Source organism: Carassius carassius, chromosome 43, assembly GCF_963082965.1.
Source record: "Carassius carassius chromosome 43, fCarCar2.1, whole genome shotgun sequence".
NCBI lineage: Eukaryota > Metazoa > Chordata > Actinopteri > Cypriniformes > Cyprinidae > Carassius > Carassius carassius.
The window spans coordinates 23,773,942-23,801,667 of record NC_081797.1 but is presented as its reverse complement, the minus strand read 5'-3'; the positions used below and the strand labels follow the sequence as shown (position 1 = coordinate 23,801,667).

Sequence of the window (27,726 nt, the reverse complement as noted above, 5' to 3'; positions counted from 1 at the left end):
AAGTGACCAACAGAAAGGAAACTAGACGTTTTCAAAATTTTCTGAAGAATATTATGAGTGGTACTTGCGGTGGTTTTCTGGGTGGTTGCTAAGTTTCTAAGGTGTTGCTAGGCAGTTGCTAGGATGTTTTCTGTGATTGCTCAGGAATTGCTATGTGGTTGCATAGGAGTTGCTTGGGTGTTTTGGGTGGATGCTTGGGCATTGCTATGTGGTTGCGAGGCAGTTTGTGGGGTGGTGGCCTAGGTGTCTGCTATGGTGTTCTCGATAATAAATGTTTTAAACACTAGTAGGCTATGCTGTCATGTTACTTCAGTGAAAGAGTTTCTATTACTGTAAAACCATGTCATCTAGTTATATTGCTGGAAAATAAATGCATCATTTTGGAAAATCCAATATTTAGTATCTTTTGGCAAATGTGACGTCATCCGGGTTTTCCATGCATATGGACATACTTGAGCTCATCTATTGAGACTGGAAACACATTACTGTGCCTCACCATCCATGAATAATTCCCTCTTCCTTCCCCTTTCCTCCTCTCCACGTCACACACACATATTCACAGACAGCACACTGCATTATGATGCAGTAATAAACTGAGCTATAAATAGAGCACTCTATTCTGAGAGACACAGAGACCCCAGGCACATGACCTGGTCTTCAAACAGACCAGCAAACACTGGAACTATTTGATGAATAATTGTAAGGATCTGCAAAAAGACTACTGTGGAACATTCTTACAGACAGTTAATGAATCTCTCTAAATATAAGCATACCGTTGAGACACAGTTTGAAACAGTGAGGTCACTGGGGATTTGAATGAAAAGCTTTATTATACTTTAATAAACACTGTATTTTTCATGTTCATATGCTGACTCACATCATTGTTTTTGCTCTGTTCACTTGCAGGACTCAAATTAATTTCACAGTGGCCATTGATTTTACTGCATCAAACGGTGAGCTTACATCAATGAAACATTGCCCTTCAAAAGAAAAATCAGCATTTACATGTGCTATGTGTTTTATGTGTTAACTATAGAGCATGAAATCTTATTTCTTCACAGAAATATGAAGAAAATATAAAGAAGTATGAAGAAATATTTTGATTTTGATTCATGCATTTTCTGCTTTATTTATGGCAGGCAACCCTTCCCAGCCTACCTCTCTACACTACATGAGCCCGTATCATCTGAATGCGTATGCACTGGCCCTCAGAGCCGTGGGGGAGATTATTCAGGACTATGACAGTGATAAGCTGTTCCCTGCACTGGGGTTTGGTGCAAAACTGCCACCCGATGGCCGCGTGTCTCACGAATTCCCACTGGTGAGGACACTTCTTTTTAAATTTTACTGTTAAGTAACTAAAAGTAGTGGTTTGGTTTTTATATTCAAACAATTTGTTCTCAAACATTATGTTTTTGTTTAAGAATCTTATGTGTTTTATTTATCAGTGAGAGTGTTACACTGACAATCTTGATACACTGATAATGCTCAAGTCATTTCAGGATAGAATAAAATTTGTGTCTTTTGCCCTGTCAACATATCAGGTCCAATCTGCAAATTTATCTACAGCCAATGAGCTTTCTTGGTCAACATTCATATAGTCTGGTTCAGTCTTTGGGAGTTTTCCTGCAGCACCCTTTTAGAGTTCCTCTGAAATCTCCACCTCCCCCAGCACCACATGTATAGATTTGCTACAAATTATCTTATTTATACCTTTTTATGCAGCACCAGCATGCATAGCAAATCTAGTTCACCAAGACAAAATACATTATAAACTACCCTGTGAGTTGTCATGAATGAAATACCCTAAGTGGTATTCTTATATTGGGATAAGGAAAACGATTAAAGAAAAACCCAATCAAAATGAACCATTACCCCATGTTTTTTAATGTAAATCAGTGCTTTATCAACCTATTTAGTGTATTCCAGAGTTTGTATTTACCACTTTTGGAAACAGAATAAGTACATTTTGGATTTATGCACTGCAACATTTTATATTGCATTGCAAAGGCAATGCAAGAGAAATTAATGATGCTGTGTGACAATGGCATTATAAGGAGCTATTATTAATCATTATCAGTGTTTTGTTGCACATATAAATACACTTTGTCTGTTCTTTGGGGGTCCTCTGAGGTGCTGAACATTTTAGGTGTGTTACTTTTGTTTAATAAACCCAGTTGACTGTTCACAAAAACTTGCCCTACTTAGTTACTGTTGCAATGTCCAACATGCCATGCCTCTCTACACTTCAGACCATGTTCTCACACAGTAAAAAATACACTGTGGAGCAAAGAGGAGACTGACAACAAACGAACAGACAAGACAGAGCATGTTACTTCTGGTGTGAGTCTCAATTTTAAAATTTGGTCTTTTTTTAATTAAAAAAATAAATTCCATTTGGTGGCTCTTTAATGTTTCATGACAGATCACTGTATTTCCTCCGTTAAAGCGGCACACGTGAAACAATGTATTTTTTTATATTTACTTAAACCACGAAATGAACATGAATAAACATGATAACTAATTTTATTTCAACTGCGAAAAGACATCAATACACACAATTTTTCAAGTTTGCAGAAGTCAATCTACTGTCCTGTTTGATTTGTTTGTCAGGCAAGATGGCGAATTTGGTGTTATGATTGGTCAGATCACCTGTCAATTTAGCTCTTTGCAAAGGTCAATTGAATTAATTGGTTCGTCTAATTCAGAGATCCATTATAGTCAAGTCAAGTCACCTTTATTTATATAGCGCTTTAAACAAAAAAGATTGTGTCAAAGCAACTGAACAACATTAATTAGGAAAACAGTGTGTCAATAATGCAAAATGATAGTTAAAAGCAGTTCATCATTGAATTCAGTGATATCATTATCTCAGTTTAGTTTAAATAGTATCTGTGCAATCATTTGCAATCAAGTCAACGATATCGCTGTAAATGAAGTGACCCCAACTAAGCAAGCCAGAGGCGACAACAGCAAGGAACCAAAACTCCGTCGGGTGACAGAATGGAGAAAAAACCTTGGGAGAAACCAGGCTCAGTTGGGGGGCCAGTTCTCCTCTGACCAGACGAAACCAGTAGTTCAGTTCCAGGCTGCAGCAAAGTCAGATTGTGTAGAAGAATCATCTGTTTCCTGTGGTCTTGTCCCGGTGGTCGTCTGAGACAAGGTCTTTACTGTATCTGGGGGTCTAGTTGTCCTGGTCTCTGCTGTGACCCTCTGATCTGGATACAGACTGGATCTGGTGGCTACGGTGACCTCGCCATAAGATAGAAACAGACTAATATTAGCGTAGATGCCATTCATCTAACGATTTAGCAAGTACATCGGGTGTTATTGGAAGTGTTCCCAGTTCCGGTTTACCTAATTAATGCAGCCTAAAAATCCTTTAACGGATTTGGATATTAGAAGCGTATTAGTATGTTATGTGTATGCCAGGTTAAAGAGATGGGTCTTTAATCTAGATTTAAACTGCAAGAGTGTGTCTGCCTCCCGAACAATGTTCGGTAGGTTATTCTCTGGAATTTAAATTGCCTGAGTTTTGAGAACGCAGCGGCTGTGGATGATCATAAAGTCACAAGAGCTTGTTCAAATACTGAGGTGCTAAACCATTCAGGGCTTTATAAGTAATAAGTTAGATTTTAAAATCTATACAAAGTTTTTATAGGGAGCCAGTGCAGCATTGACAGGACCGGGCTAATATGGTCATACTTCCTGGTTCTAGTAAGAACTCTAGCGGCTGCATTTTGGACTAACTGGAGTTTGTTTACTAAGCGTGCAGAACAACCACCCAATTACTCGTCATCCAGTTTTTTATATCGACTATGCATTCCGTTAGTTTTTCAAATTGGTATGTTTCGCCGGGCCGCGAAGAAATATATAGCTGAGTATCATCAGCATAACAGTGAAAGCTAACACCATGTTTCCTGATGATATCTGCCAAGGGAAACATGGAAAGCGTGAAGAGTAACGGCCCTAGTACTGAGCCTTGAATGCTCCATACTGCACTTGTGATCGATATGATACATCTTCATTCACTGCTACAAACTGATGGCGGTCATATAAGTACGATTTAAACCATGCTAATGCACTTCCACTGATGCCAACAAAGTGTTCAAGTCTATGCAAAAGAATGTTGTGGTCAATTGTGTCAAACGCAGCACTAAGATCCAATAAAACTAATAGAGAGGTACAACCACGATCAGATGATAAGAGCAGGTAATTTGTAACTCTAAGGAGACCAGTCTCAGTACTATGATACGGTCTAAATCCTGACTGGAAATCCTCACAGATACCTTTTTTCTCGGACGGAATATAATTGTGAGAATACTACCATTTTTAGTATTTTGGACAGAATGGAAATTCAAGATTGTTTTATAATTAACTAGTTCTTTGGGGTCAAGTTGTGTTTTATTGATGAGGAGGCTTAATAATAGCCAGTTTTGGGGATATATCCTAATGACAATGACAAATTAATAATAGTGGGAAGAGGATCTATGACTTCTGGAAGCACCTTTTTTAGGAGCTTAAATGGAATAGGGTCTAACATACATGTTGTTGGTTTAGATAATTTATCAAGTTTATACAATTCTTCCTCTCCTATAGTAGAGAATGAGTGGAACTGTTCCTCAGGGGGTCTGTAGTGCACTGTCTGATGCGATACTGTAGCAGATGGCTGCATGGTTACAATTTTATCTCTAATAGTATCAATTTTAGAAATAAAGTAGTTCATAAAGTCATTACTGCTGTGATGTAGGGAAATATCAACACTTGTTGATGCTTTATTTTTTTGTTAATTTAGCCACTGTACTGAATAAATACCTGGGGCTATGTTTGTTTTCATTAACCTTCCTTAAGCATAAAGGAGCAACTGTATTTAAAATGCTAGAAAAGAGAGAGTCCATTGTTTCTGTTAACTCATCAAGTTGTTCTTGTTGTTCTATAGCTTCATATTTAGTCCTGGTGCCCCAGGGAGATACATTGAAAAACAGTGGACTATGGTTTCTAACATTGGTATGCTAGTATCCCAGTAACCTAGTCTCTGCCAAACCCCAACTGTGGACTGTACACATCTGCCTAGGCTACCTGGTATGGATGTACTCCTCCACCTCTAGCTCTTTCAGATGCACTTCTGAACCTGTCCTCCAGCAGGACCCTTAGAGCCTACACATATGGTCTAAGTGCAGCCTTTTCCCCCCATTTTGAGGCATTTAATATTGGCTAGAATATATCAATTGTGCTTTTCATTTATTCAAAATGCTATTAGCCCTGGCTGTTTAGGAAGAGTGCAATAACTACTTTAAATTCCAGCCTCTTACTTTGTAATTAAGGAAAGATATTGTAAATTTTGAATGTGTATGTCTATCAAAAGTTAATTATTAACTTGTATAAGTGTTTTAGCATTTAAATGACCCAAAAGCCAACAAACATGGACTAAATGCCAAAAAGCTCCCCTTTTGATTTCACACAACTACAACTACACCACTGGTAACCAAATAAGGGCTCTGCAGGGTGACTAACTAATAAATATGGATGAGACCATTCATAAAGGAGATTTAAAAAAAGATTGATAGGCATTAGCAAATGGAGATAACCCACAGCTATCTAACATTTCTAAACAGAACAGAAAATAATTTCTTTATTCTTTTTCTCTTTTTTCCCCCTTTTCCACACCCACGAAACGGTCACAGAGAATGTATCACATAATCCCATATACAGTGAGACACAGATCCTTCTTATTGGACCAAACAGATGCACTGCCTGCGGCTGCAGCTGCCCACACACAGCTAAAATACATACACTCCTCCTCAGGGCTGAATGCAGGAGACTCTATATGCACTCAGCAGAGAATTAAAGCTTTACTTGAGTGAATAGCGCTCTTTAAACGCATCTCTTACTACAGGAAGCTTCTGGGATGTGAGCTCAGATGTCATTTTGCTGTGGCAATAATTGATCATTATAAACATTTATGATTATACTATCTGATTATATTATCTGCTATTAGTATAAATTACTACTACTAGTATCAGTATAGATTACTGCTTAATATTATGTACTATCCATAATTATATCTACTATCAATAAGTTGTGTTATATCAAATGAAATCCTGTTGGATACCAAAAAAAGAGTATTTTAACTTAAAAAAAAGTATTACTCATGTAAAAAATGAAAAAAAAAAAAAAATTCCAGTTAACTGTGATCTGAATATAATGTTTTTGGAAACTTAATTGTACATTTATTTTATTTATTATAATTTGGATTTATATTAAATGCAATTGGCTGAAGTGTGCTTTTTTTACAATTTCATAATTACTTCCATCCCAATATGCTGACAAGCATTTATGATAAACTTAAATGTACTTTATTGTCATGTATTTAAATATATTTGTCATTACAGATTTTAATGAGGTCGTAATCATAGTAAATTATGTGAACTTTAAATGTAATATGAAATAATACTAGAGCTAAAATAATATTACTTTACCTGTGCTTTAATATGTTAAATATTAAAATAAATGTACTCTACAGTTAAACTTTTAGTTTGATATTATATTATATATATATATTATATATACAGGTGCATCTAAAAAAATTAGAATATCATGGAAAAGTTCTTTATTTTTTGTAATAAAAGATTCATTGCACACAAACTGAAATATTTCAAGAGGTTTTTTTTGTGTTTTATTTCTGATGGTTATGACTTACATCTTAGGAAAATTTTTAATTCAGTATCTCAAGAAAATTAGAGTAATCAAAATAAGTAAAATAAATAAGATCAATCAAAAAAAGATTTACAAAAAAGAAATGTTCAAGATGTCCAAAGCAGGTTTAATTATGCACTCAATACTTGGTTGGGGTTCCTTTTGCACAAATTACTGCTTCAGTGCAGCATGGCATGAAGGTGATCAGCCTGTGGCACCTGCTGAGGAGTTATTAAAGCCCAGAATGCTTTGATAGCAGCCTTCAGCTCTTCTGTATTGTTTCTCAGATGTAACTTCTCTTCCTCTTCACAATACCCCATAGATTTTCTGTGAGGTTCAGGTCAGGTGAGTTGGCTGGCCAATCAAGCACAGTAATATCATGGTCAGCAAACCACTTGGAAGTGGTTTTGGCACTGTGAGAAGGTGCTAAATTCCTGCTGCAAAATGAAATCAGCATCTCCATAAAGCTTGTCAGCAGACGGAAGCATAAAGTGCGCCAAAATCTCCTGGTAGATGGCTGCATTGACTTTGGACTTGATAAAACACAATGGACCAACACCATCAGATATCATGGCACCCAAATCATCACTGACTTCAGAAACTTCACACTGGACTTTGGATTCTGTGCCGTCTTCTTTCGGACTCCAGACCTTGATTCCAAATTAAATGCTAAATTTACTTTCATCTGAAAAGAAGACTGTGGAGCACTGAGCAACTTTCCAGTTCTTTTTCTCCTTACCCCAGGTGAAATGCTTGTGACATTTTTTTTTCTGGTTCAGGAGTGGATTAGTTCTAGGAATGTGAGGAATTCTAGGAGTGTGGTGACTCTTGATGTGATGACTCTGGTTTCAGTCTACCCCTTGTGAAGCTCTCCCAAGGTCTTGAATTGGCTTTTCCTGACAACCTTCCCAAGTCTGTTGTCATCCCTGTTGCATGTGCACCTTTTCCTACCACACTTTTTCCTTCCAGTCAACTTTCTATGAATATATTTCGATACAGCACTTCAGAAATGACCTTTTGTGGCTTACTCTCCTTGTGGAGGGTGTTGATGATTGTCTTCTGGACAACTTTCAAGTCAGTAGTCTTTCCCATAATTGTGGTTGCATGTTCTAAACTAGCCCAAGAGGTACCCAATATTTATACACAAAATTAATCACACTAATCAAGTTCAAAATTGAATATTCAAAGTTTTTGAGATACTGAATAATAAAATTTTCCTAAGCTGTAAGTTTTAATTTAAAAAAAAACAACAACTCTTGAAATATTTCAGTTTGTGTGCAATAAATCTAGAATACAAGAAAGTATGCTTTTTAATTAAATTACAAAAAAATAAAAACCTTTTTGAGATGCACCTCAAAAAATTATATTTATTATATTTTATTTAGTGGTGGTCATAGATTAATTTTTTTAATCTAGATTAATCTCAGTGTAATCTTGGAATTAATCTAGATTAAAATGGCTAATTTGAATTCTTCCAAAGGCATTCAGAATATGTGTGCTACCCAAATAAAATAATGACTTAAAGTAAGACTTTTAGAACAGGTTTCTCAAGCCAGGTGGTGCATTAGACCAGGGGCTCATCTCCTGTTTCCAAAATGCATCACAAAATGCTTGTGAAATGTTACGTTCGGAACACAGGAAAACACAGGAGACGAGAGATCCAAATGCAGTGTGGTTTAATGGGTAATCCAAATCAGAATCCAACAAGCAGTGGTCAAACCAGAAATCAATCCAAACAAACAACAACAGGGATAGGAAAAGTAATAGGAACTGGAACAGGAAACTCGGAAGACAAGGAAATTAGGAAGGCGAGGAAACTGGGTGACGGAAAGAAAGGACTCCATCAAAACAAACAGAAAAAGACCGGTTAATATAGGCAGGGTAATGACTATCAAGTGAAGACACCTGAGTGCAATTAACAGGAGTGCAATTACTGTGATGAAGGGACAAGGCTTTGTGGGAATTGTAGTGCCTATGATGAGGTGCCTATGGGGAAGTGAGATCACTAGTGGAGACTCAGGGAAACAGAGACCAGACAGCGTGACATTACCCCCTCCTCCATGGAGCAGCTACCAGATGCTCCACCCGAACACAAGAAGAGACCAAGGAACACAAAGACCAGGAGGGAGGTGGAGCGGCGGAGGACCAGGGGGAGGGACGGAGGGCCAGGTAAAATGGGGAAACAGAGACAAGAAGTGCAAAAAACAAAAACAAAGAGTCCAGGAGGGAGGTGGACCGGCGGAGGATCAAGGGGAGGGACGGAGGGCCAGGTCCATAGAGGGAAACGGAGAGAAAAACAAAAACAATGAGCCCAGAAGGGAGGTGGACCGGCGGAGGATCAGGGGGAGGGACGGAGGGCCAGGACCATAGAGGGAAACAGAGAGAAGAGCAAAAAAAAACAAAAAAACAACAACAACAAAACACAAGTCCAGGATGGAACATAATGTTCATAATGGGCAGGAATCCATAGAGGAGCAAGGTGGAATTGGAGCCATGCGGTCGAGACAGAAGCCCACCAGTGCGGCGCAGAAGACCACAGCATCCATGCGGTCGAGACAGAAGCCCACCCGGGAAGCGCAGAAGACCACCACAACCATGCGGTCGCGACAGAAGCCCACCAGGGCGGCGCAGAAGACCACCACATCCATGCGGTCGAGACAGAAGCCCACCAGGGCAGCGCAGAAGACCACACATCCGTGTGGTCGAGACAGAAGCCCACCAGGGCGGCGCAGAAGACCAACACATCCGTGCAGTCGAGACAGAAGCCCACCCGGGTGGCGCAGAAGACCACCACATCCGTGCGGATCGAGACAGAAGCCCACCAAGGCGGCGCAGAAGACCACCACATCTGTGCGGTCGAGACAGAAGCCCACCAGGGCGGCGCAGAAGACCACCACATCCGTGCAGTCAGGACAGAAGCCCACCCGGGCGGCGCAGAAGACCACCACCTCCGTGCGGTTGAGACAGAACCCCACCAGGGCGGCGCAGAAGACCACTATATCCATGCGGTAGAGGCAGAGGGCCACCCGGATGGGACAGAAGACCACCACAGTGGGATCGATGACACAGGAGAGCAAGTCTGGTTAGGCAAGTCTGAAACAGAGAACATGAACAAGTTAAGGGTGGCATCAGTGGCCACGACAGGATCAGTCGAGCGCTCAGAGAGTTCGGCTGAGATGTGACGAAGCCCTGGAAGTCACCAAGCCCTGGTGACTCTGCTCATTAAAATCATTGGTTACTTGACTTTGCCCATGAAGATAGTCGGTGACTTGACCTTGCTCGTGAAGAACCCTGGTGACTGGACTTTGCCCATGAAGATCATTGGTGACTTGACTTTTCCCATGAAGATCACTGGTGACTTGACTTGACTCCGGAGTGTCAACAGTGACTTGCCCTGACTCCGGAGTGTCAACGGTGACTTGACCTGACTCTGGAGTGTCAACAGTGACCTGACCTGACTCTGGAGTGTCAACAGTGACCTGACCTGACTCTGAGGTGTTAACAGTGACCTGACCTGACTCTGGAGGGTCAACGGGAACCTGACCCGACTCTGGAGGGTCAACGGGAACCTGACTCAACTCTGGAAGGTCAACGGGAACCTGACTCGACTCTGGAAGGTCAACGGGAACCTGACTCAACTCTGGAAGGTCAACGGGAACATGACTCGACTCTGGATGGTCAACGGGAACCTGACTCGACTCTGGAGGGTCAACGGGAACCTGACTCGACTCTGGAGGGTCAACGGGAACCTTACTCGACTCTGGAGGGTCAACTGTGGCTGTCATCTTGTGCCATGATACAGGGCCGGCGGCCATCTTGGGCAGTGGCACTGGGCCGGCGGCCATCTTGAGCAATGGCGCCATGCCGGTGACCATCTTGGGCAGTGGCGCTGGGTCGGCGGCCATCTTGGGCAGTGGCTCTGGGCCGGCGGCCATCTTGTGCTGTGGTGCTGGGCTGGCGGCCTTCTTGTGCTGTGGCACTGGGCTGGCGGCCATCTTGCGCCGTGGTGCTGGGCTGGTGACCACCTTGTGCTGTGGCACTGGGCTGGCGGCCATTTTGCACCGTGGCGTTGGGCTGGCGACCACCTTGTGCTGTGGCGCTGGGCTGGCGGCCATCTCGTGCAGTGGCGCTGGGCCGGCGGCCAACTTGTGCTGTGGCGCTGGGATGGTGCCCACCTTGTGCTGTGGCGCTTGGCTGGCGACCATACTGTGCAGTGGTGCTGGGTTGGCGGTCCTCCTGTTAGCAGAGCCCGATCCAGAATCGGCCATCCCACCGGGAGAGACAGGAGTGGCTGGAGCATCCCACGGAAGCCGATGCTGCAAGTAGAAAACGAATTCCCAGAAACCAAACGCGTCCAACTGATCTATTTCCATACTATGTACTGGGTCATCCAGACCAGTGTTGAAAATGTCTTTAAGAAACAGAAAAAGACCGATTAATATAGGCAGGGTAAGTACTATCAAGTGAAGACACCTGAGTGCAATTAACAGGAGTGCAATTACTGGGATGAAGGGACAAGGCTTTGTGGGAATTGTAGTGCCTATCGGGAAGTGAGACCACTAGTGGAGACTCAGGGAAACAGAGACCAGACAGCGTGACAAGAAAGCTGTAAACAAATTCCACATTGCACAAGGTGCAAACAACCTTACGCCTGTTTCACACGTACTCGGTCTGTAGTGCGTATGCATTTCTTTTTTTTTTTTACGCACCCATGTTAACGGAATCCAGCGTTCATGCAGTTGCGGTCCGTCAGTGCGTTCTAGGAAATTTAGCTCTGGTGAATTTTGAATATAAGGGATTTAATAAATGAAACTAAAGCTAACATACAACAAGACTAAGCAAAACACATATATACAGAAAGAAGGAAAGTAAGGAAAGAGAGAGTGAGAGCAGAACAAAGAATTGGCTTTATTTAGCATCAATTAACCACAACCTAATGAGAATCATCAGAGAATCAAAAATCACCTTGACAAAGGGGCTCAAGCTTAGACATGCATCTAACTAGTTGGAAACAGTTACTTGCATTTGCTTTGTAGCTGAACAAGCATCTGTATGCGGAAGACAATGGAGGTTCTTGATTAGTTTTGTAGGAATGTGCTGGAGGCTTTCGTCAAGTTCTGAAGATCAGAGAGTCCACAGCAAATCTACAAAGTTACTTAAATATAAAAACAGACTTCAGGGTGATGAGTCTTGAAGAATGTGTCTCAAAGGGTTTTAGCCATGATTGGTTTGGGTTAGGGACTTTTAATGGTCTACTAGTCACACCCATCTTTGGCAGATAGACCAATGCAGAGGTGTGCATTTTGACCGGGAGAGGTTCCTTTGTCACACAACACAGTGTGTATATATATATATATATATATATATATATATATATATATATATATATATATATATATATATATATATATATATATATATATATATTAGTGCTGGGCAACGATTATTTTTTTTTATTTTATTGTGATTAATCACATTATTGTCTGCTATGCACAAAACTAATAATGCATTCAAAATTAGTGTATTGTGCTCTTTTTTTCATTTAAAAGTACTGCTATATGAACAAAAATGTAATAAAATTTTGTTTGCAAACACTTTAAACAAATAATTCCTTTTATATAGTAGCAGTTAAAATATTTATTGTAAATCTTAACTTATAACATTAATGTGATTAAATTAAATATAAAACTTCCATTTTTTTCACTGCCAGGACATTAATGTTATTATAGAAAATATTTTATAGTTTGTTATACAAAAACAAGGTGTGCTCAGAGTCCAGAGCCTCGATCATAACATTATAACAGGCTCCTTCCTATTAGAGACCGATCGCAGGACCCATCGCAGCAGAGTGTGGCACGGGACAACACTTGATGGGCGGGTAGAGACTCGTGTGTGGGATGCAGGAGAATAATTTGGGTGTGCTCACACTAGGCAATCTTAACCGTGCCAGAGCGCATTTAACCCCCAAAGCCTGGTTCATTTGACTAGTGTGATTGTTCCATTAAGCAGTCCCTGCTCGGTTGGAAGAGGTGGGCAAGAACACGGTTCAGTTATATATAGATCAGTGAGAGTGAGCACTAACCACACTGGAGTGCATATCTTCTGTAAAGCAATATATTGTGAGAGGGATGTGTGTTACCGCATCCTATAAGATTCAAAATAATAAACCACAAAGTTAAAAAAATTATTCACTCCACTGTGGTGAGTGAGAACGCTTCTCTGCTGTCTTCACGTGCTATCATAAACTTCCTGTTTCCAACTTATAAAGTCATTATTATGAGCTTGTTACATTCTTTCCTGTTAAAAAGTAATCGTGTGTTACGATGGAGGCATGAAGGCAGGGTCGGATCCAAATGCAGCTTTATTGTATATTTTGTACATAGTCAAACACAGGCAGTGGGCCAAAACACAGAAACAGACTAAATTAGAATACAAAGAACCGCTAGGCAATAGCAAACAATACTTCACCCTGAGTGTGTGTGAGAGAGCAACCTTTATAGTGCTCCTTATGGAGAACAGGTGTGTGTGTGATTAATTCCAGGTACGGGGCTTGTGGGAAATGTAGCCCATGTTGAAAACTGACTGGTTTCATGACAGAGCCCCCCGCCTAAGAGAGGCTTCCAGACACTCAAACCATTAATAGTCCACGGTGGAGTTGACGCTTGGAGGAACCATGATGGGGAAAGAAATGGAGAAGCTAGAGTTCCGACCGACGGGGAAGGAAGCAAGGGAAGGGGAGCTATGAGCCAAGGCGATATCAAAGGGTCGAAGGACCAAAGTGGAGTCCATATTTCGAATGCCAGAAATGGCAATCTGGGATCATCCCACCATGGTGCAGCTGGAAGCTGAATGTCCAGAGGCAAGCCCTGACCACTAACCACCCCTGAAGGATTACCTGAGGGTCAGACAGAAAACAGCGGAGACAGGACAAAGAGCATGGCAGGTAGAGGAAGAGGGAGAGGTTGGTTGGGTGGGACAAAAAGGAACGCAGTTTCACAATTAGTCTCTTTATCCATAAGTGAACATGTGACAAGTTCATGATTGGCCTCCTTGGCCATTGTAGAGCAGACAGGAGGTTCATTGACGGTCTCTGTGACAGTAACATGACAGTCAGAGGGTTCACGGAAGGCCTCCTTGGTCATGACAGGACAGTCACAGGGGGCCTCCTTGGTTGCGGCTAGACAGGCAGAGAGTTTGCAGACAGTCTCCTTGACCATAACATGACAATCAGTGGGTTCACAGAGAGCCTCTGCGGCCAGATCTAGACAAAACACAAGTTCATAGATGACCTCCATGGTTCAGGACACAGAAATAGTTAATTGTTAGATTCATTAGCAGAGACTGAATGGGTTAACAATTCACCTTTTGCCTCATTGGACATAATAGAGCAATCAAAAGGTTCAAAACTCAGTGTCTGATACTGGACAAACAGACTCAATGGTCGTGACTAAACCAAACAGACGGTTCAAAATCATCAGCAGAATTTAGACAAGCAGACAGGTCAGGAATGGTACTCACCACTGTGAGGGGAGCTGAATTGTATGCCATTACCTGCAGCAATTGCCGCCACCTCTGGGAGTTCCTTAGCAGGTGTCGCCTCCTTGGGTTTTTCTATAGTGTGCACTGCCACTGAGCTTAGAGGGTTTGAGAGTGCTGATATTGCGTCATTCAAGCATGTTGAATCAATGTGGCAGACGAATGTAGAAATAGTGTTGTTTGTGAATGAGGATTTTTTTTGTTGCTTGTGAATGTCGAAATCATGGAGACAACAGCCACTCACACAGATATCAGCGGTGGTTCCTTCAAACTGGATACCAACCTCAGACGTTTTATGGTAGAATCAGGAAGAACAGTCGTGACAGAATGGGGCTCAAGGTCCTTAGCCGCGACAAGAAGAATCTCTGAAATGGCCGCCACTACAGGAACTAGCTCTGGTGCAGCTGCCATTACCCTAATGGGATCTGCTTCTCCCACAATGAATGAAGATCCAGCCACCAGACGAGCATAATCCATAAATTGGACTTGTGATCCACGAGGACCATTATGGATAAGGTGAGCTTTTAATGGTTCATTCAGGCAATGAGCAAAAAAGTAAATGAGCATGAACTCTGGCAGGTCCGCATAATATTCAAAAGGTCTGGACATGGTCCTCGAGGGTTTGTGCTCCCTGTCGTAAACCAACTAGTTATTTTGCCAAATCCATCATCAATTGGAACTGCTGGATACGGCCACTGGATCCTAGGGGGTGAAAGTATTCTGTAACGATGGAGTCGCGAAGGCAGGGTCGGATCCAAATGCCGCTATGGGGAACACCTTGTCGTGACCCGTGCCTTGAAAGGGAACCACCCTTAAAGCATCTCTTTTTGAGAACTAAACAGAAATTTGAGAACTTCCCTTCTTCCTTTCATTGCAAAAACACTTGATCGAGATGTGTTCAACCAAGTGTCTGCTTTTCTCACACAGAACAATTTCCTTGACAGCAACCAGTCTGGTTTTAGAAGTGGTTCTCAGTTGTTTGAAGCTCTAAGACTGGCAAGAGGATAGCAAATCTTCAATTCTTATCTTGCTGGATCTGTCTGCTGCTTTTGACATTAACCACCAGATCCTACTGTGAACCCTATTGGCAAATTGCATTTCAGGAACCACACTCCAGTGGTTTGAGTCTTATCTCTCAGATAGGTCATTCAAGGCATCTGGGAGAGCTGAGTGTCCAAGTTGTGTCCAAGTCGCAACATCTAGCTACTTGGGTGCCTCAGGGCTCAGTTCTTGGACCACTTTTCTTCTCTGTCTACGTGGCATCACTAGGTTCTGTCATTCAGAAATGTGGCTTTTCATATCATATCAGTTATAATTGTTGATCAGCTGACTTTCTCAGACAACATGGTTAAAACTGCCCAGTCCTGCAGAATTTGCTTTATTCAACATCCAGAAGATCAGGCCCTTTCTTTTGGAACATGCTTCACGACTCCTTGTTCAAGCTCTTGTTCTGTCCAGGCTTGACTATTGCTATGCTCTCTTGGCAGGTCTTCCAGCCAGTTCTATCAAGCCTTTACAATAATTCAGAACGTGGCAGCAAGATTACTTTTTAATGAGCCAAAAAGAATGCAAGTCACAGTGTTTATCAATTTGCACTGGCTACCCATAGCTGCTCACATAAAATTCAAGGCATTACTGTTTGCCTACAAAACCACCACTGGCTCTGCACACCTTTACCTTAATTAATTACTTCAGACTCATGTGCCTCTAGAAGCTTGCATTCTGCAAGTGCGTGTCGCTTTATTGCGCCATCCCAAAGAGGCAGAAAATCACTTCCACAATTTTTTTTATTAAATGTACCCTCCTCATGGAATGACCTGCCCAGCTCAATTTGAGCAGCTGAGCCCTTAGCCATCTTCAAGAATCGGCTAAAACATACATACCTTCCATCTTTATGTGACCCTCTAACTCTAGGAGTCTCTATTCCAAAATATATTCTTAAAAAGACTTGCACTCTATTAATTTACTAACTGCCTGTTTTCTTACAAAAAAACTAAGTAACACTAGCTTCTCTATTCTTTTTGTATTCTTTATGCTTTCTTTTTATTTATTATACAATTAACAAAAAACAACTCCTTTAACACTAGCTTGCTTTATTTTTTCTATTATATCTGTTTTATTTTTATTATCCTTGCATATCATTCAATTCAATTAGAACAAATAAAAGTTTATTTGTATAGCACTTTTTACAAAACAAATCATTACAAAGCAACTTTACAGAAAATTACGTTTCTACAATATATAGTAGTTGCTTATAAGTGGTGACTCTCAGTTTGTGTGCATATGACAGGATTTTTCAGAAAAAATAATACAAGACGTAGTCAGCCAGATGATGAACATTATTAACAGGAATTATTATATGATGCAGTCACACTTGTAGCAATATTTGTTAGTTCTGTTTGTTGATTAAGGGTTAGCATCATCTGAGGTCCTCTGAGGGGACAGCATCATCTCTTCTCAGGTGTTCTGGGTCCAGACTGGAGCTTGTGTATATCCTAGTTACCAAGGGATGTAAATCCCGTGGCAAAAGAGAGAAACAAATAGAGACATCATTAGCATAGCTGCTATTCCAACAAAGTAAAATTAATTAGTTTTACTCAAGCTAAAGAATAAGAATGCGCATTTGATGAGATGCAACTGCAGTCACACTTTAAGAGATGCAATATTCGAATGCTTGACGAAAGAGATGTGTTTTTAATCTAGATTTAAACAGAGAGAGCAATAGTTATTACAATAGTCCAGTCTAGAGGTCATGAATGCATGAACTAGCATTTCTGCATCAGAAACAGGTAACATGTTTCATAGCTTGGCAATCTTTCTAATATGGAAGAATGCAGTTTTTGTAACATGGGAAATATGGTTTTCAAAAGACAAGTTGCTGTCTAATATAACACCCAGATTTCTGACTGTACAGGAAGTAACGGTACATCCGTCTAGTTGCAAATTGTAATCTACAAGATTCTGTGTACTGTTTTTTGGTCCAATAATCAATATCTATGTCTTATTCGAATGTAATAGGAGAAAATTATTGGTCATCCAATCTTTTACATTTTTAAAACACTCTGTTAGCTCAGATAATTTAAAAGTTTCATCTGGTCTCGTTGAGATATCATCAGCATAACAGTGGAAGCTAATCCCATATTTTCTAATAATATTACCAAGGGGCAACATGTATATTGAAAATGGAAGGTGACCTAGGACGGATCCTTGTGGCACTCCATATTTTACTGGTGATAAATGAGATGACTCCCCATTTAAATAAACAAAATGGTAGCGATCAGAAAGGTAGGATCTAAACCATCTTAGAGCCTGCCCTTGAATACCTGTATAGTTTTGTAATCTATCTATGAGTATGTCATGATCTATGGTGTCGAACACAGCACTAAAATCAAGTAAAACTAGCAATGTGATGCAGCCTTGATCTGACGCAAGAAGCAGGTCATTTGTAATTTTAACAAGTGCAGTTTCAGTGCTATGGTAGGGCCTGAAACCTGACTGAAATTCTTCATACAGATAATTTATTTTTGCAGGAAAGAGCTCAATTGAGCAGACACAACTTTTTTAAAGTTTTTTGACATAAATGGAAGATTTGAAATAGGCCTATAATTTGCCAGTTCACTAGGATCTAGTTTTGGTTTCTTAATAATTGGAGGCTTAATAACCGCCAGCTTAAATGGTTTTGGGACGTAACCAAAAGATAACGATGAGTTAATAATATTGAGAAGCAGTTCTTCTGCTACAGGTAACAACTCTTTCAGTAATTTAGTGGGTACAGGATCTAATAAACATGTTGTTGGTTTAGATGCAGTGATGAGTTTATTTAGCTCTTCCTGTCCTATATTTGTAAAGCACTGCAGTTTATCTTTTGGTGCGAATGATGAAACTGAAGTGTTAGACACTGTAGAATCTACATTTGCTATTGTATTTCTAATGTTATCTATTTTATCAGTGAAGAAAAGTATAGTCATTTTTATTAAACGTTGATGGAATATTTGAATCAGGTGGCATCTGGTTATTTGTTAATTTAGCCACTGTGCTAAATAAAAACCTTGGATTGTTTTGGTTATTTTCTATGAGTTTGTGTATATGCTCTGCCCTGGCAGTTTTTAGAGCCTGTCTATAGCTGGACATACTGTTTTTCCATGCAATTCTAAAAACTTCCAAGTTAGTTTTTCTCCATTTGTGTTCAAGACTACGAGTTTCTTTCTTGAGAGAGTGAGTATTACTGTTATACCATGGCACAGTACGTTTTTCTCTAACCTTTTTCAATTTGATGGGGGCAACAGCTTCTAATGTATTAAAGAAAATAGTGCCCATGTTGCCAGTCATTTCATCTAGTTCATGTATATTTTTAACAATAGTTCTGCCCAGACGGTAACGCTGAGACATATAGTTAATACCAGTGATATGCAGCATGCACGATACAAGGAAATGGTCTGTAACATCATCACTTTGAGGTACGATATCTATATCAGTAAGATCAATTCCATGCGATATAATTAAATCTAGTGTATGATTAAAATGATGAGTGGGCTCGGTGATATTTTGCTTGACTCCAAAAGAGTTTATTAGGTCAGTAAACGCCTAATGTCCTAATGCATCATTTGTATTATCAACGTGAATATTAAAATCTCCCATGATTAGTGCTTTATCAACTGTAACCAAAAGGTCTGAGAGGAAATCTGCAAATTCTTTTAGGAAATCTGTATCCAGCCCTGGTGGTCTACACACAGTAGCCAGAGCAAGAGATACAGTACAATAGATTTATTTTGCATATCTGACAGTGTAACATTTAGCAGAAGTATTTTGAATGAGTTAAACCTGTATTCTGTTTTCTGGGTAACAATGAGAATATCACTATATAAATATATATATATATCTGCAACACCTCTGCCATGACCAGTCTGACGGGGCTTATGATTATAACAGTAGTTTGGTGGACTACTGTTTGGTGGAGTGTGTGTATCACATGTTCATATGTTAATTTGTATGTGTATTTACAGAATGGGAACCCAGAAAACCCATATTGCAGTGGGATAGAGGGTGTTCTAGAGGCATATTATCAGAGCCTGAAGTCTGTTCATCTGTATGGACCAACATACTTCTCACCTGTCATTAATCATGTAGCAAGGTGAGGCAGCCAATAATACTTCAACATACGTATATACAATTTTTCACACTAGTTATTTTGGCCATGTGCTAAAAATATCCTGTTAAAATTTAGTTACAAAAAATATTTCAGGTTTTGTCTTACAGTAAGATTGCATATAATAGAATGTTTAATTATTTATTTTGTTATGTTACTACAATGTTGTGTTTGCATCCTGGTACCTCATTAAAGAACTGATTGTAGGCAAAAGCCCAAAAAGCACATTTTAGGGCGTACTTGGAAAATCCACCACAAATAGTACATCATCATGGTACTTTTGACTATTTTAGATGTACTTTTCTTTGTGACACTAGGATTGGATTGGATTGGATTTGAATTGCGATCCAGCCCCAGTGTCCGTTACAAGCACACGAAGTGATTCGCTTATTTCTTTGCAGATATGCGTCATTAGTAAAGGATGGCTCTGAATACTTCATCCTCCTCATCATCTCTGATGGGGTAATCTCAGACATGGCTCAGACGAAAGAATCCATTGTAAATGTAAGTAAAAAAAAAACATTTCCTTCTCATCTCTACAACATTTGGAAAAATTGTAGAAAATACAAGCGTCCCTTATGTACATATTTATAAAACATGGCAATGAATAGCTTATAATGATAAATAATAAATGTTACCATCAAATTTCTCCCCCTTTTAAGGTGATGAAAGATTACATACATTTATTTTAAAAAAAGACATCATTCCACTTTCCAACTCTCTGTCTGTTCAATGTTTTATTTAATTTTTTCAATAAGATATTATCTTAAAATGTCAGCCCTGTTACCGATGATGGTTACCTTTTGAAGTAGAAAAATGGTTTACTTTTTGATTTGACATTAAAGTCTTCTGCACAAGGCAGTGAAACTGCATTCTTTCCAAAACAGTTAGGTTGTCGACTACAAAATCATGGTAACAGGGCTGACTTTTGAGTATCATAGCTGATTATCTACCTGAAAGAATGTCTAAAAATGTCTAAAAATGTATTTAAAAAGCACTTTTATCACAATTGAACCTTATTATTGAGAGTCTAAGTTTGTTTGCTTTGCAAACAATAGGCATTTTTTATCATTCCACTCACTAGAAAAACATGTTTATTGGATGAAAAATGAGACTACCATTGCGCTGCAATAAAAGAGAATAATGTACGCCCACTCACATAGTTTGTTGATTCCTCAGTATGGATACCTTTACAATTTGAAAAATACAAAATTAAAAAAAAATAAATTCTTAAATGGATCCATTTTTCTTTCCTTTAAACACGTTAGTCGAGACGCCGAAATGTGATATATTATGCAGACTGTGATGGGCAGAGTCTCTTTGAACCATGACAGGAGTCATTCATAATGTTTCAGTGTGCAGATAACTGAGCTGTCTACACTAGAGCAGGGCACATTTCCTGGGCTTAATGAATGGGCCTCATGTTTCAGATTTCTGAATGACAGAGTTCAAACCTTAAATAAACATAAAAGTAATGTATAAATGTACACATAAAATGTATGCATATGTCATAATGTGTAACAGGGTTGCAATTAACGTGCACAGTGTTTGTATATTTAGACAAAATTAAGTCTTCATTCAGAAGGAGACCGAATCTTTGTAGATTTTGATTTATGTTAAACGTTATTGGAAAAAAAACATTTGCAAGAGTATTATTTATTTAGTTAGTTTAAATAACTCAGTAACAGGGCTGAATGATTTAGCTTGACAAATTCATTCAACACTATATTTTCTTCAAAAACGGAGAAAATGGAATGATGTCACTTTCTGCAATGGAATGGGAAGAAATTATGCCACTTGAAATGCGAGACACAGCTTAATATTGCATGTTTGCTCAATATTTATTTCAAATCACCATTTTAAAGGGACTACAGGCTTTCAATTGTTCAAAATTGGCCATTGTTTAAAAAAAGTAACTGAAAACCAGTTTGTACCATATTTTAGAAAAGTGCCTCATATGTCTTCATGATACATCAGAACACAAGATATTGTATTGTTGTACTGTGATCACAAGTCTGTTTTGCTCATGTTTTATTATCCAAATGTGACCCTGGGTGTGAAAACCCAGCCAAAGTAATATTTTTGTGTGTGTGTGTGATTTACTGTTTTCTACATAAAATCATCCTTCATAAGGTATAGAACATTCTGTTGAAATGTAACCTTGATATCTTCATTATAGACTGAGTAAGGGCAAGTCAAAGACTGGAATCATAGTGAAGTTAATGGCTGAAATCGAACTTTGATGCTTGTCATCTCCTAATTAGATTTTGAGACTTTAGCCTGGATTTCACAGAGAGGGTCACAGATGTTGAATTATATGAGGAGGGTATTACTGGGGGTCTTGTTTTAATGAACTGTTCACTTCTGTTGAAGGCGTCCAGTCTTCCCATGTCAATTATCATTGTTGGAGTCGGGCCGGCTGAGTTTGATGGTAAGATGAGAGTGATATGTATGTCTTTGGGGATGTTTGAAGATGTGATATGATATCAGTCTACTCCAACAGAGAACCATCAAACCAGATCAGTTCAAAAGAGAAACCTGTTTCACACATGTTCCAGTGAGACCAATCAGTCTCCCAGAACATGATTAGTAGCACGTGTACTGTAAGGGCTCTGAAATCTCCATCGGCTTATCAGTTTCTTAAATAACCCTGGACCTCTTCTTTCATCTGAAAAGTAACTTAGTTTCAACTGTCATCACTCCCTAATCTGCTGTAGTTTTCATATTTAGTTTGTTGGAAGCATATTTGTTCAGAGTGAATGAGAATGATTTACACTCACTGTTGTTCATGTGTCCATTGTGCAAGTCAGATAATGGTGTAATCCTGCCATGATGATGACAATTCTACCAAAAAAAAATTTTTTTTTTACTACGAATGCCTTTTTTTCTTCTTTTTTTTTTGTGGGCAGTATTAGCATAGCAATCGACAAATAGTGCTAACATGTGCAAACATTTGTGAATGATTTTGGAACATCTCCCACAATGTACAGTAGCTGGTTTCCAAATTTTTGCAATATTTTATGTCAATAAAAAACATATTGTGAATTGATGCTGTTTTCATTAACCGATGATGCAGTATGTGAATAAAACATATTTTTCCTCTCGCAAAAAGTTATGGCAATGGATTTAGGTTTAAGTGTTTTGTAGCCACTGTGCTCTAGCCATAATTTTTAATCTTAGGAGACATATGTGTGTATCTTCTGCAAAGCATACCATGTATGAAGTGTTTCTTGGAGGTTCTAGTACATTTAAAAAATGATCGTGTTACTTTTACATACGGCAGGTGATCTGTAAATGCAAAAAAACCTGTGTCCATTGCACTTTTGCGATGTATTCAATTTTCAAATTGCCTGAAAAACCACTTCATGCGAGTGTAATTGTTATTTTGAGATATATGGAATATATGTTTTTTTTTTTCAAAATCAATGTGTTTCCATTAAGCATATTTTTAATTCACAACTACAATTCGCACAATATGAAAGGAAATGGAAACGCAGCTATTGTTTTAGTTTATAGACCCAAGTTAAAAAAATTTAAGAATTCTCAATTTCATACATTTTCATAAACCCACTTATAAAGTTAGTTAAGGTTTCCAAAAATTTGGTTTCCACCCTCTTTTGCACCAGATCTCTGACACTTATGTCCTGTTCAAACCTGGTATCAAGATGCATTTGGTCGATCGGATCACAAATAGATGAGGTAGACACCTTCCCATTCATACCTGGTGTTTTAATGTGTCCCTTTCCTCCACTTTTGACCACTTTCCTCATTTCTTTGAGGCAAGGGTGTATGGGTGGGTGTATGTATGGGCTTTTTTCTGCTCTTTCAATCTAATTGTGAAATAAGTTCATGCAATTTACACTTTAACGTGAAAAGAGACATCAGAAAACAACACAGAGAGCAGCAGCTTTTGCTTCTGTTCTGATAGCTACAAAACTATGACAAACTGTGTTTCACAACTTTAACTGCTCTTCGGTTATGTTAACATAGTAATTTATTCTGTTTTATTTGACAAGGCCACAAAAAAATAAAAACAAAATAATAAAAATCCAGTCTTTCATTAAATTGTGCTTTAATGTTACACATTAAAAAGTAAAAAGCAAACATTGGTCTTTTCTAGGCTTGCAATTTGTATAAAGGTTGATAGTTTCTTTCCCTTTAATGAAGATAAAACCTCATTTATATGCAGCTCCCTGTGTTCTCGTTATCTCACAGCAGTCATGATTTGCTCTTTGAACTAATTTCATAGCTGCTACATAAAAGGATGTATTTGAACTCATATGAAATCCAGTGATAGCACACTTGACTATAACAGTCTGAGCTGGATGTGAGCACCATATAATGGTTTTTCCTGTGCCATTTTCTTCCATTTGACAGAGATGATTGAACTAGATGGAGATGAGGTCAGGATATCATCCAGGGGTCGCTTCGCGGAGAGAGACATTGTGCAGGTGAGCTATCTAGCCTTGTATATCTGTGGACAGAAATAGTAAGGCAATATTCCAGGTGTTTTTCAACCTAATGTCTACAGCATCTGTAGCATTGATGATCACAGACAATATTTTTGACTCATCTCTCAGTGTGTGGTAAAAGCAAATGGGAAATCTGTTTACAGTAAATGCATGGAGGGCGAGTAGACAAGTGTACAGAACTGAGAATAAATGTTTAGCTTTGCTCATCATATTTTTGAAAGTATAACCATCATCGTTATTGGAATAGTTCACACAAAATGTGATTTATACTCCTTTTTACCATCTACAAGATGAGTCGAATTGATTTTCTGCAGTTGTCAACAGCATTTTCCTCCTATATCTCCCCGATTCCTAATCAGTTCGTTCCTTTCCGAGACTACATCGATCGCAGAGGGAATCAAATCCTCAGCATGGCCCGTCTGGCCAAAGATGTTCTTGCAGAAATCCCGGATCAGTTCCTCCAGTACATGAGGAGCAGAGGCATCAAACCCCAGCACTCGTCCCACTCCAGCTCCTCCAAACCCCCGTCCACACTCGTCCACTCACTGCAGACGCAGATCTGAGCCATCGCACAAACTGTACGTCCTCTCTATAGTTCACTGTCACTCTCAGGATCACACACGGCCTGTCTGAGTGAAACGCTGCCCTTCTGCACGCTGTCTTTCAGTACGTAGGGTGAAGTTAGGGAGCTTTACGCGTGCCGCTGTCCTTCCTCGGGCGTATTAGGTGGTGTTTCAGACTGTTTTAAAGTATCGCGTGGCCTCTTCAGTCAAACATCAGATATGACTTCACAGTTTCTATCTCACATAATATCTCCTGTTCTCATGTCTGACGAAATACTGCAGACGTTTACAATTGTACCGTTTTTTACAAACGGGTGTTTTTTGTACCTCATGAAAACTCTGAGCTGCTTAACAATGAAATTTACTCATTTTATTACATGACGTTGTAAATAGAGCAAGTGTTATTTTAGAAAAAGCATGAATCCACTCTCATTACAAACGTGAGAGAAACTTTCACGCAGATATGCGAGGCCTTGGTTTTCATTTTGTTGTACAGTGTTCGCTTTGAATTATTTTGCTATATCAGTATTCCGTGTTCTTGGTCATTTGACTGTCTCAAAAATAATTTGTGCTTAGCTTTCGCAGCACTAGCACAAAACTGAAATTTAACAGGAAAAGCCTTACTCTCCGTTAAAGGAACAGTTCACCCAAAAATAAAAATTTGGCTTCATTTACTGAACCTCAAGAAATTCCAAACATGTATGATTCTGTCACACCCCGGACTGTTTTTGATATCTTTTCATCCCTCATGTACTCTGTGTGACCTAGTTTCTGTCTCCCATCGATTGTGTCATTTGGTTCAGGTGTGTCTTGTTAATTGTCCCGTCATCCCATGTATTTAATTCCTAGTCTGTGCAGTCTGTGTTTGGCTGGTCTACTAAGTCCCTATTTGTGCATCCTGCCTGTCTGTCCTGTGTTTGCCTTATTGTGGATTATTAAAGACTATTTGCATTCATCTTCATCTTCATTGTGCGTTTATCTCACCATAGCTGTGACAGAAGTCTATTTATTTGTTTCGTTATGTAGTGGGCAGCTACGTTTTCAGCTGTGGCTCAGGAGAGCCACAATCTGGTTTTGTTTGCCCTAAGTTTCAGCTGTCTTGCCATCACAGACACCACAAGACTGAACTGGAGGGAGGCCATGTTTCGATGTCTGGAGTGCATCCTACCCCAATCCTGAACGCGACAGAACCCAGAGCACAGCCCAGCATCACCTCAGCTGCACGGAGCAAAAGCCTGAGCCCACCGATGACAGAGAACCTGAGCCCACAGAGACCAACGGGCCATTGCATAATGGAGCGACAGAGCTGAGGATCGCCCCGGAGCCAGAACCTGTGACGTCAGAGCAGGTGTGAGAGCTGGCTACAGAGCTCACCACTGGTGGAGATCGCTATGGACACCGAGAGCGTGGAGGGAAGCTCTGCCCACTGCACCATGGCTGAGGGTGAGCCGAGTTCAGTGGACTATTATTTGGATGTATATGCAGACATGCCATCTCTTCTCCTGCCTGCCAGGAATTATCTGCCTGCCCTGAACTATCTGCCTGTGAGACAATGACCATTGAGGTTGTTCCCGTGTCACTGGCACGGGAAGTGGGATTGCTGTGGGTCTGCCAGTCTCCATCGGTGTCATGGCTGGAGGATCCCTTACCTCTGCCTCCAGCCTCTGAGTCCTGGACTCCGCCTCGGCCCTTCGACTGGCCCTCCACCAGCTCTGCCGGGCTCCTTCGCCCTTTCGGCTCCACCTTGGTCTGTCATCGACCATCTGCTGCCTCGGGACTCCACTCCTCACTCCTTCCCTCTGTCCCTCTGTTCCTCTGGCTCTGTCAGGCTCCTCCTTCCTTTCAGCTCCCCGCTTCTGTCGCCGGAGCCATCTGCTCTGCCTTGGCCCCATCGGATCTTCAGCATCAGCCTTTCTGCATTCAGCCTTTTCCTCCACCATGGCTCCTCCCTCCATCGGCTCCACCATGGGTCACCTTCATGGCTGCGACCTGGGTCCCGCAAGGTTCCTCTTGCTCCTTCCTGTCTCCACCCTGGCTCCTCCCCCTGGGCTTAGTTTGTCGTCGTCCTCCTCCTGGATGTCCGTCCTGCACACAAACCTCCTCCAGTTTTTGCCTGCCTGCCTTCCTGCCAGCCCTTTGCTATTGCCTTCCACCATCCCACATCCACTCCTTTGTCCCCACTCCTAAGTCCCCCACATCCCTGCTTTGTTGTTTCTTCAGCACACTATTTGCATTTATCTTCATCTTCTTCGTTCATCTCACCGTAGCGTGACAGATTCAGATTTGTAAGCTATCATTATTACATGTTTTGACAGTAATCTTAGATTTTAAATTTGATTAAATGCTGTATTACACAAATGTCATCGAGAAATTCTAAATTTATTTTTTATTTATGAAAGGAGAAACATTTAATAGACTTTATGGTTCTAAAATAATAAGAAGCATTAGAATGCTCAAAATAACCATTAGGGAATGTTCTGTTTAAATTGGGTTTTATTAAAGAACTCTCTGCCATGCTGTGGGAATATTATTTTATGTTATGTAAATAAATAAAAAATATATATAAAATAAAGCTGGGGAAGGAGATTAAAAAAAGTTTGAGAAATTTTTATTTTTATTAGATTGGCACAAAAACTTCTGGATGTTCTAAAACTATGTTTATTGTTTTTAAAAAATAAACATATGTTCTTAGCAAATTAGGAATGGTTTGCCAAATTAATAACCACAAGGGAATTCATACACCAACATTAGGAGAAAATATATGACCATACATTTGGTCTTTTCCTCTCACAAAGTTCAGAAGATTTCGATTAAACTTGAGTACGTTTATGGAATTTCTTTCTCATTTTTGTAGCTTGACAACTACAGTCCCCATTCACTTTCCTTGTATGGAAAAGAGCACCATGAACATTTTGCAAAATTCCTCTTTTTCCACTAAAAAAAGAACAAATGGGTTTGGCATGATATGTGAATTTTTTTTTTTTTTTTTTGGTGAACTGTTCCTGTTATGACAGAACTGTAGCTGCTCTCAATATCTATATACAAACACAGAAATGCAAGCAGAACCTAATAGAGAAGTACAGTAGCATATGCTTTCAAGCATGCACCACACAAATGGCGTGTATTGTTTGCATTTGTAATTGTTAGTTTTATTTGCATGCAGTTTTGAGGTATGTTTATTGGGGAGATTTGTTCTTTTGGTCATTCTACAATTGTGGTGGCAGATGCTTTTGCTTTTCGACAACCAAGTCAAACTACAATATACACTATTCTTTATAAAGTCTTTTTTTTAATTATAGAAAATTATAGAAAT

The 27,726-nt window shown here is 39.8% G+C and overlaps 1 protein-coding gene across 1 annotated transcript in view; it reads left to right on the top strand.

Annotated features, from left to right (window-relative positions):
* LOC132124639 (copine-8-like) overlaps window positions 1-25,183 on the top strand; it is a 75,594-nt gene extending 50,411 nt beyond the window's left edge. The window contains exons 14-20 of the mRNA XM_059535755.1: window positions 907-953; window positions 1,140-1,321; window positions 19,236-19,363; window positions 19,780-19,882; window positions 21,752-21,809; window positions 23,756-23,829; window positions 24,210-25,183. Coding sequence (XP_059391738.1) covers window positions 907-953; window positions 1,140-1,321; window positions 19,236-19,363; window positions 19,780-19,882; window positions 21,752-21,809; window positions 23,756-23,829; window positions 24,210-24,413 — 796 coding nt within the window. The 3' untranslated portion in view covers window positions 24,414-25,183. The remainder of the gene's footprint in view (window positions 1-906; window positions 954-1,139; window positions 1,322-19,235; window positions 19,364-19,779; window positions 19,883-21,751; window positions 21,810-23,755; window positions 23,830-24,209) is intronic.
* Window positions 25,184-27,726: the final 2,543 nt, after the last annotated feature.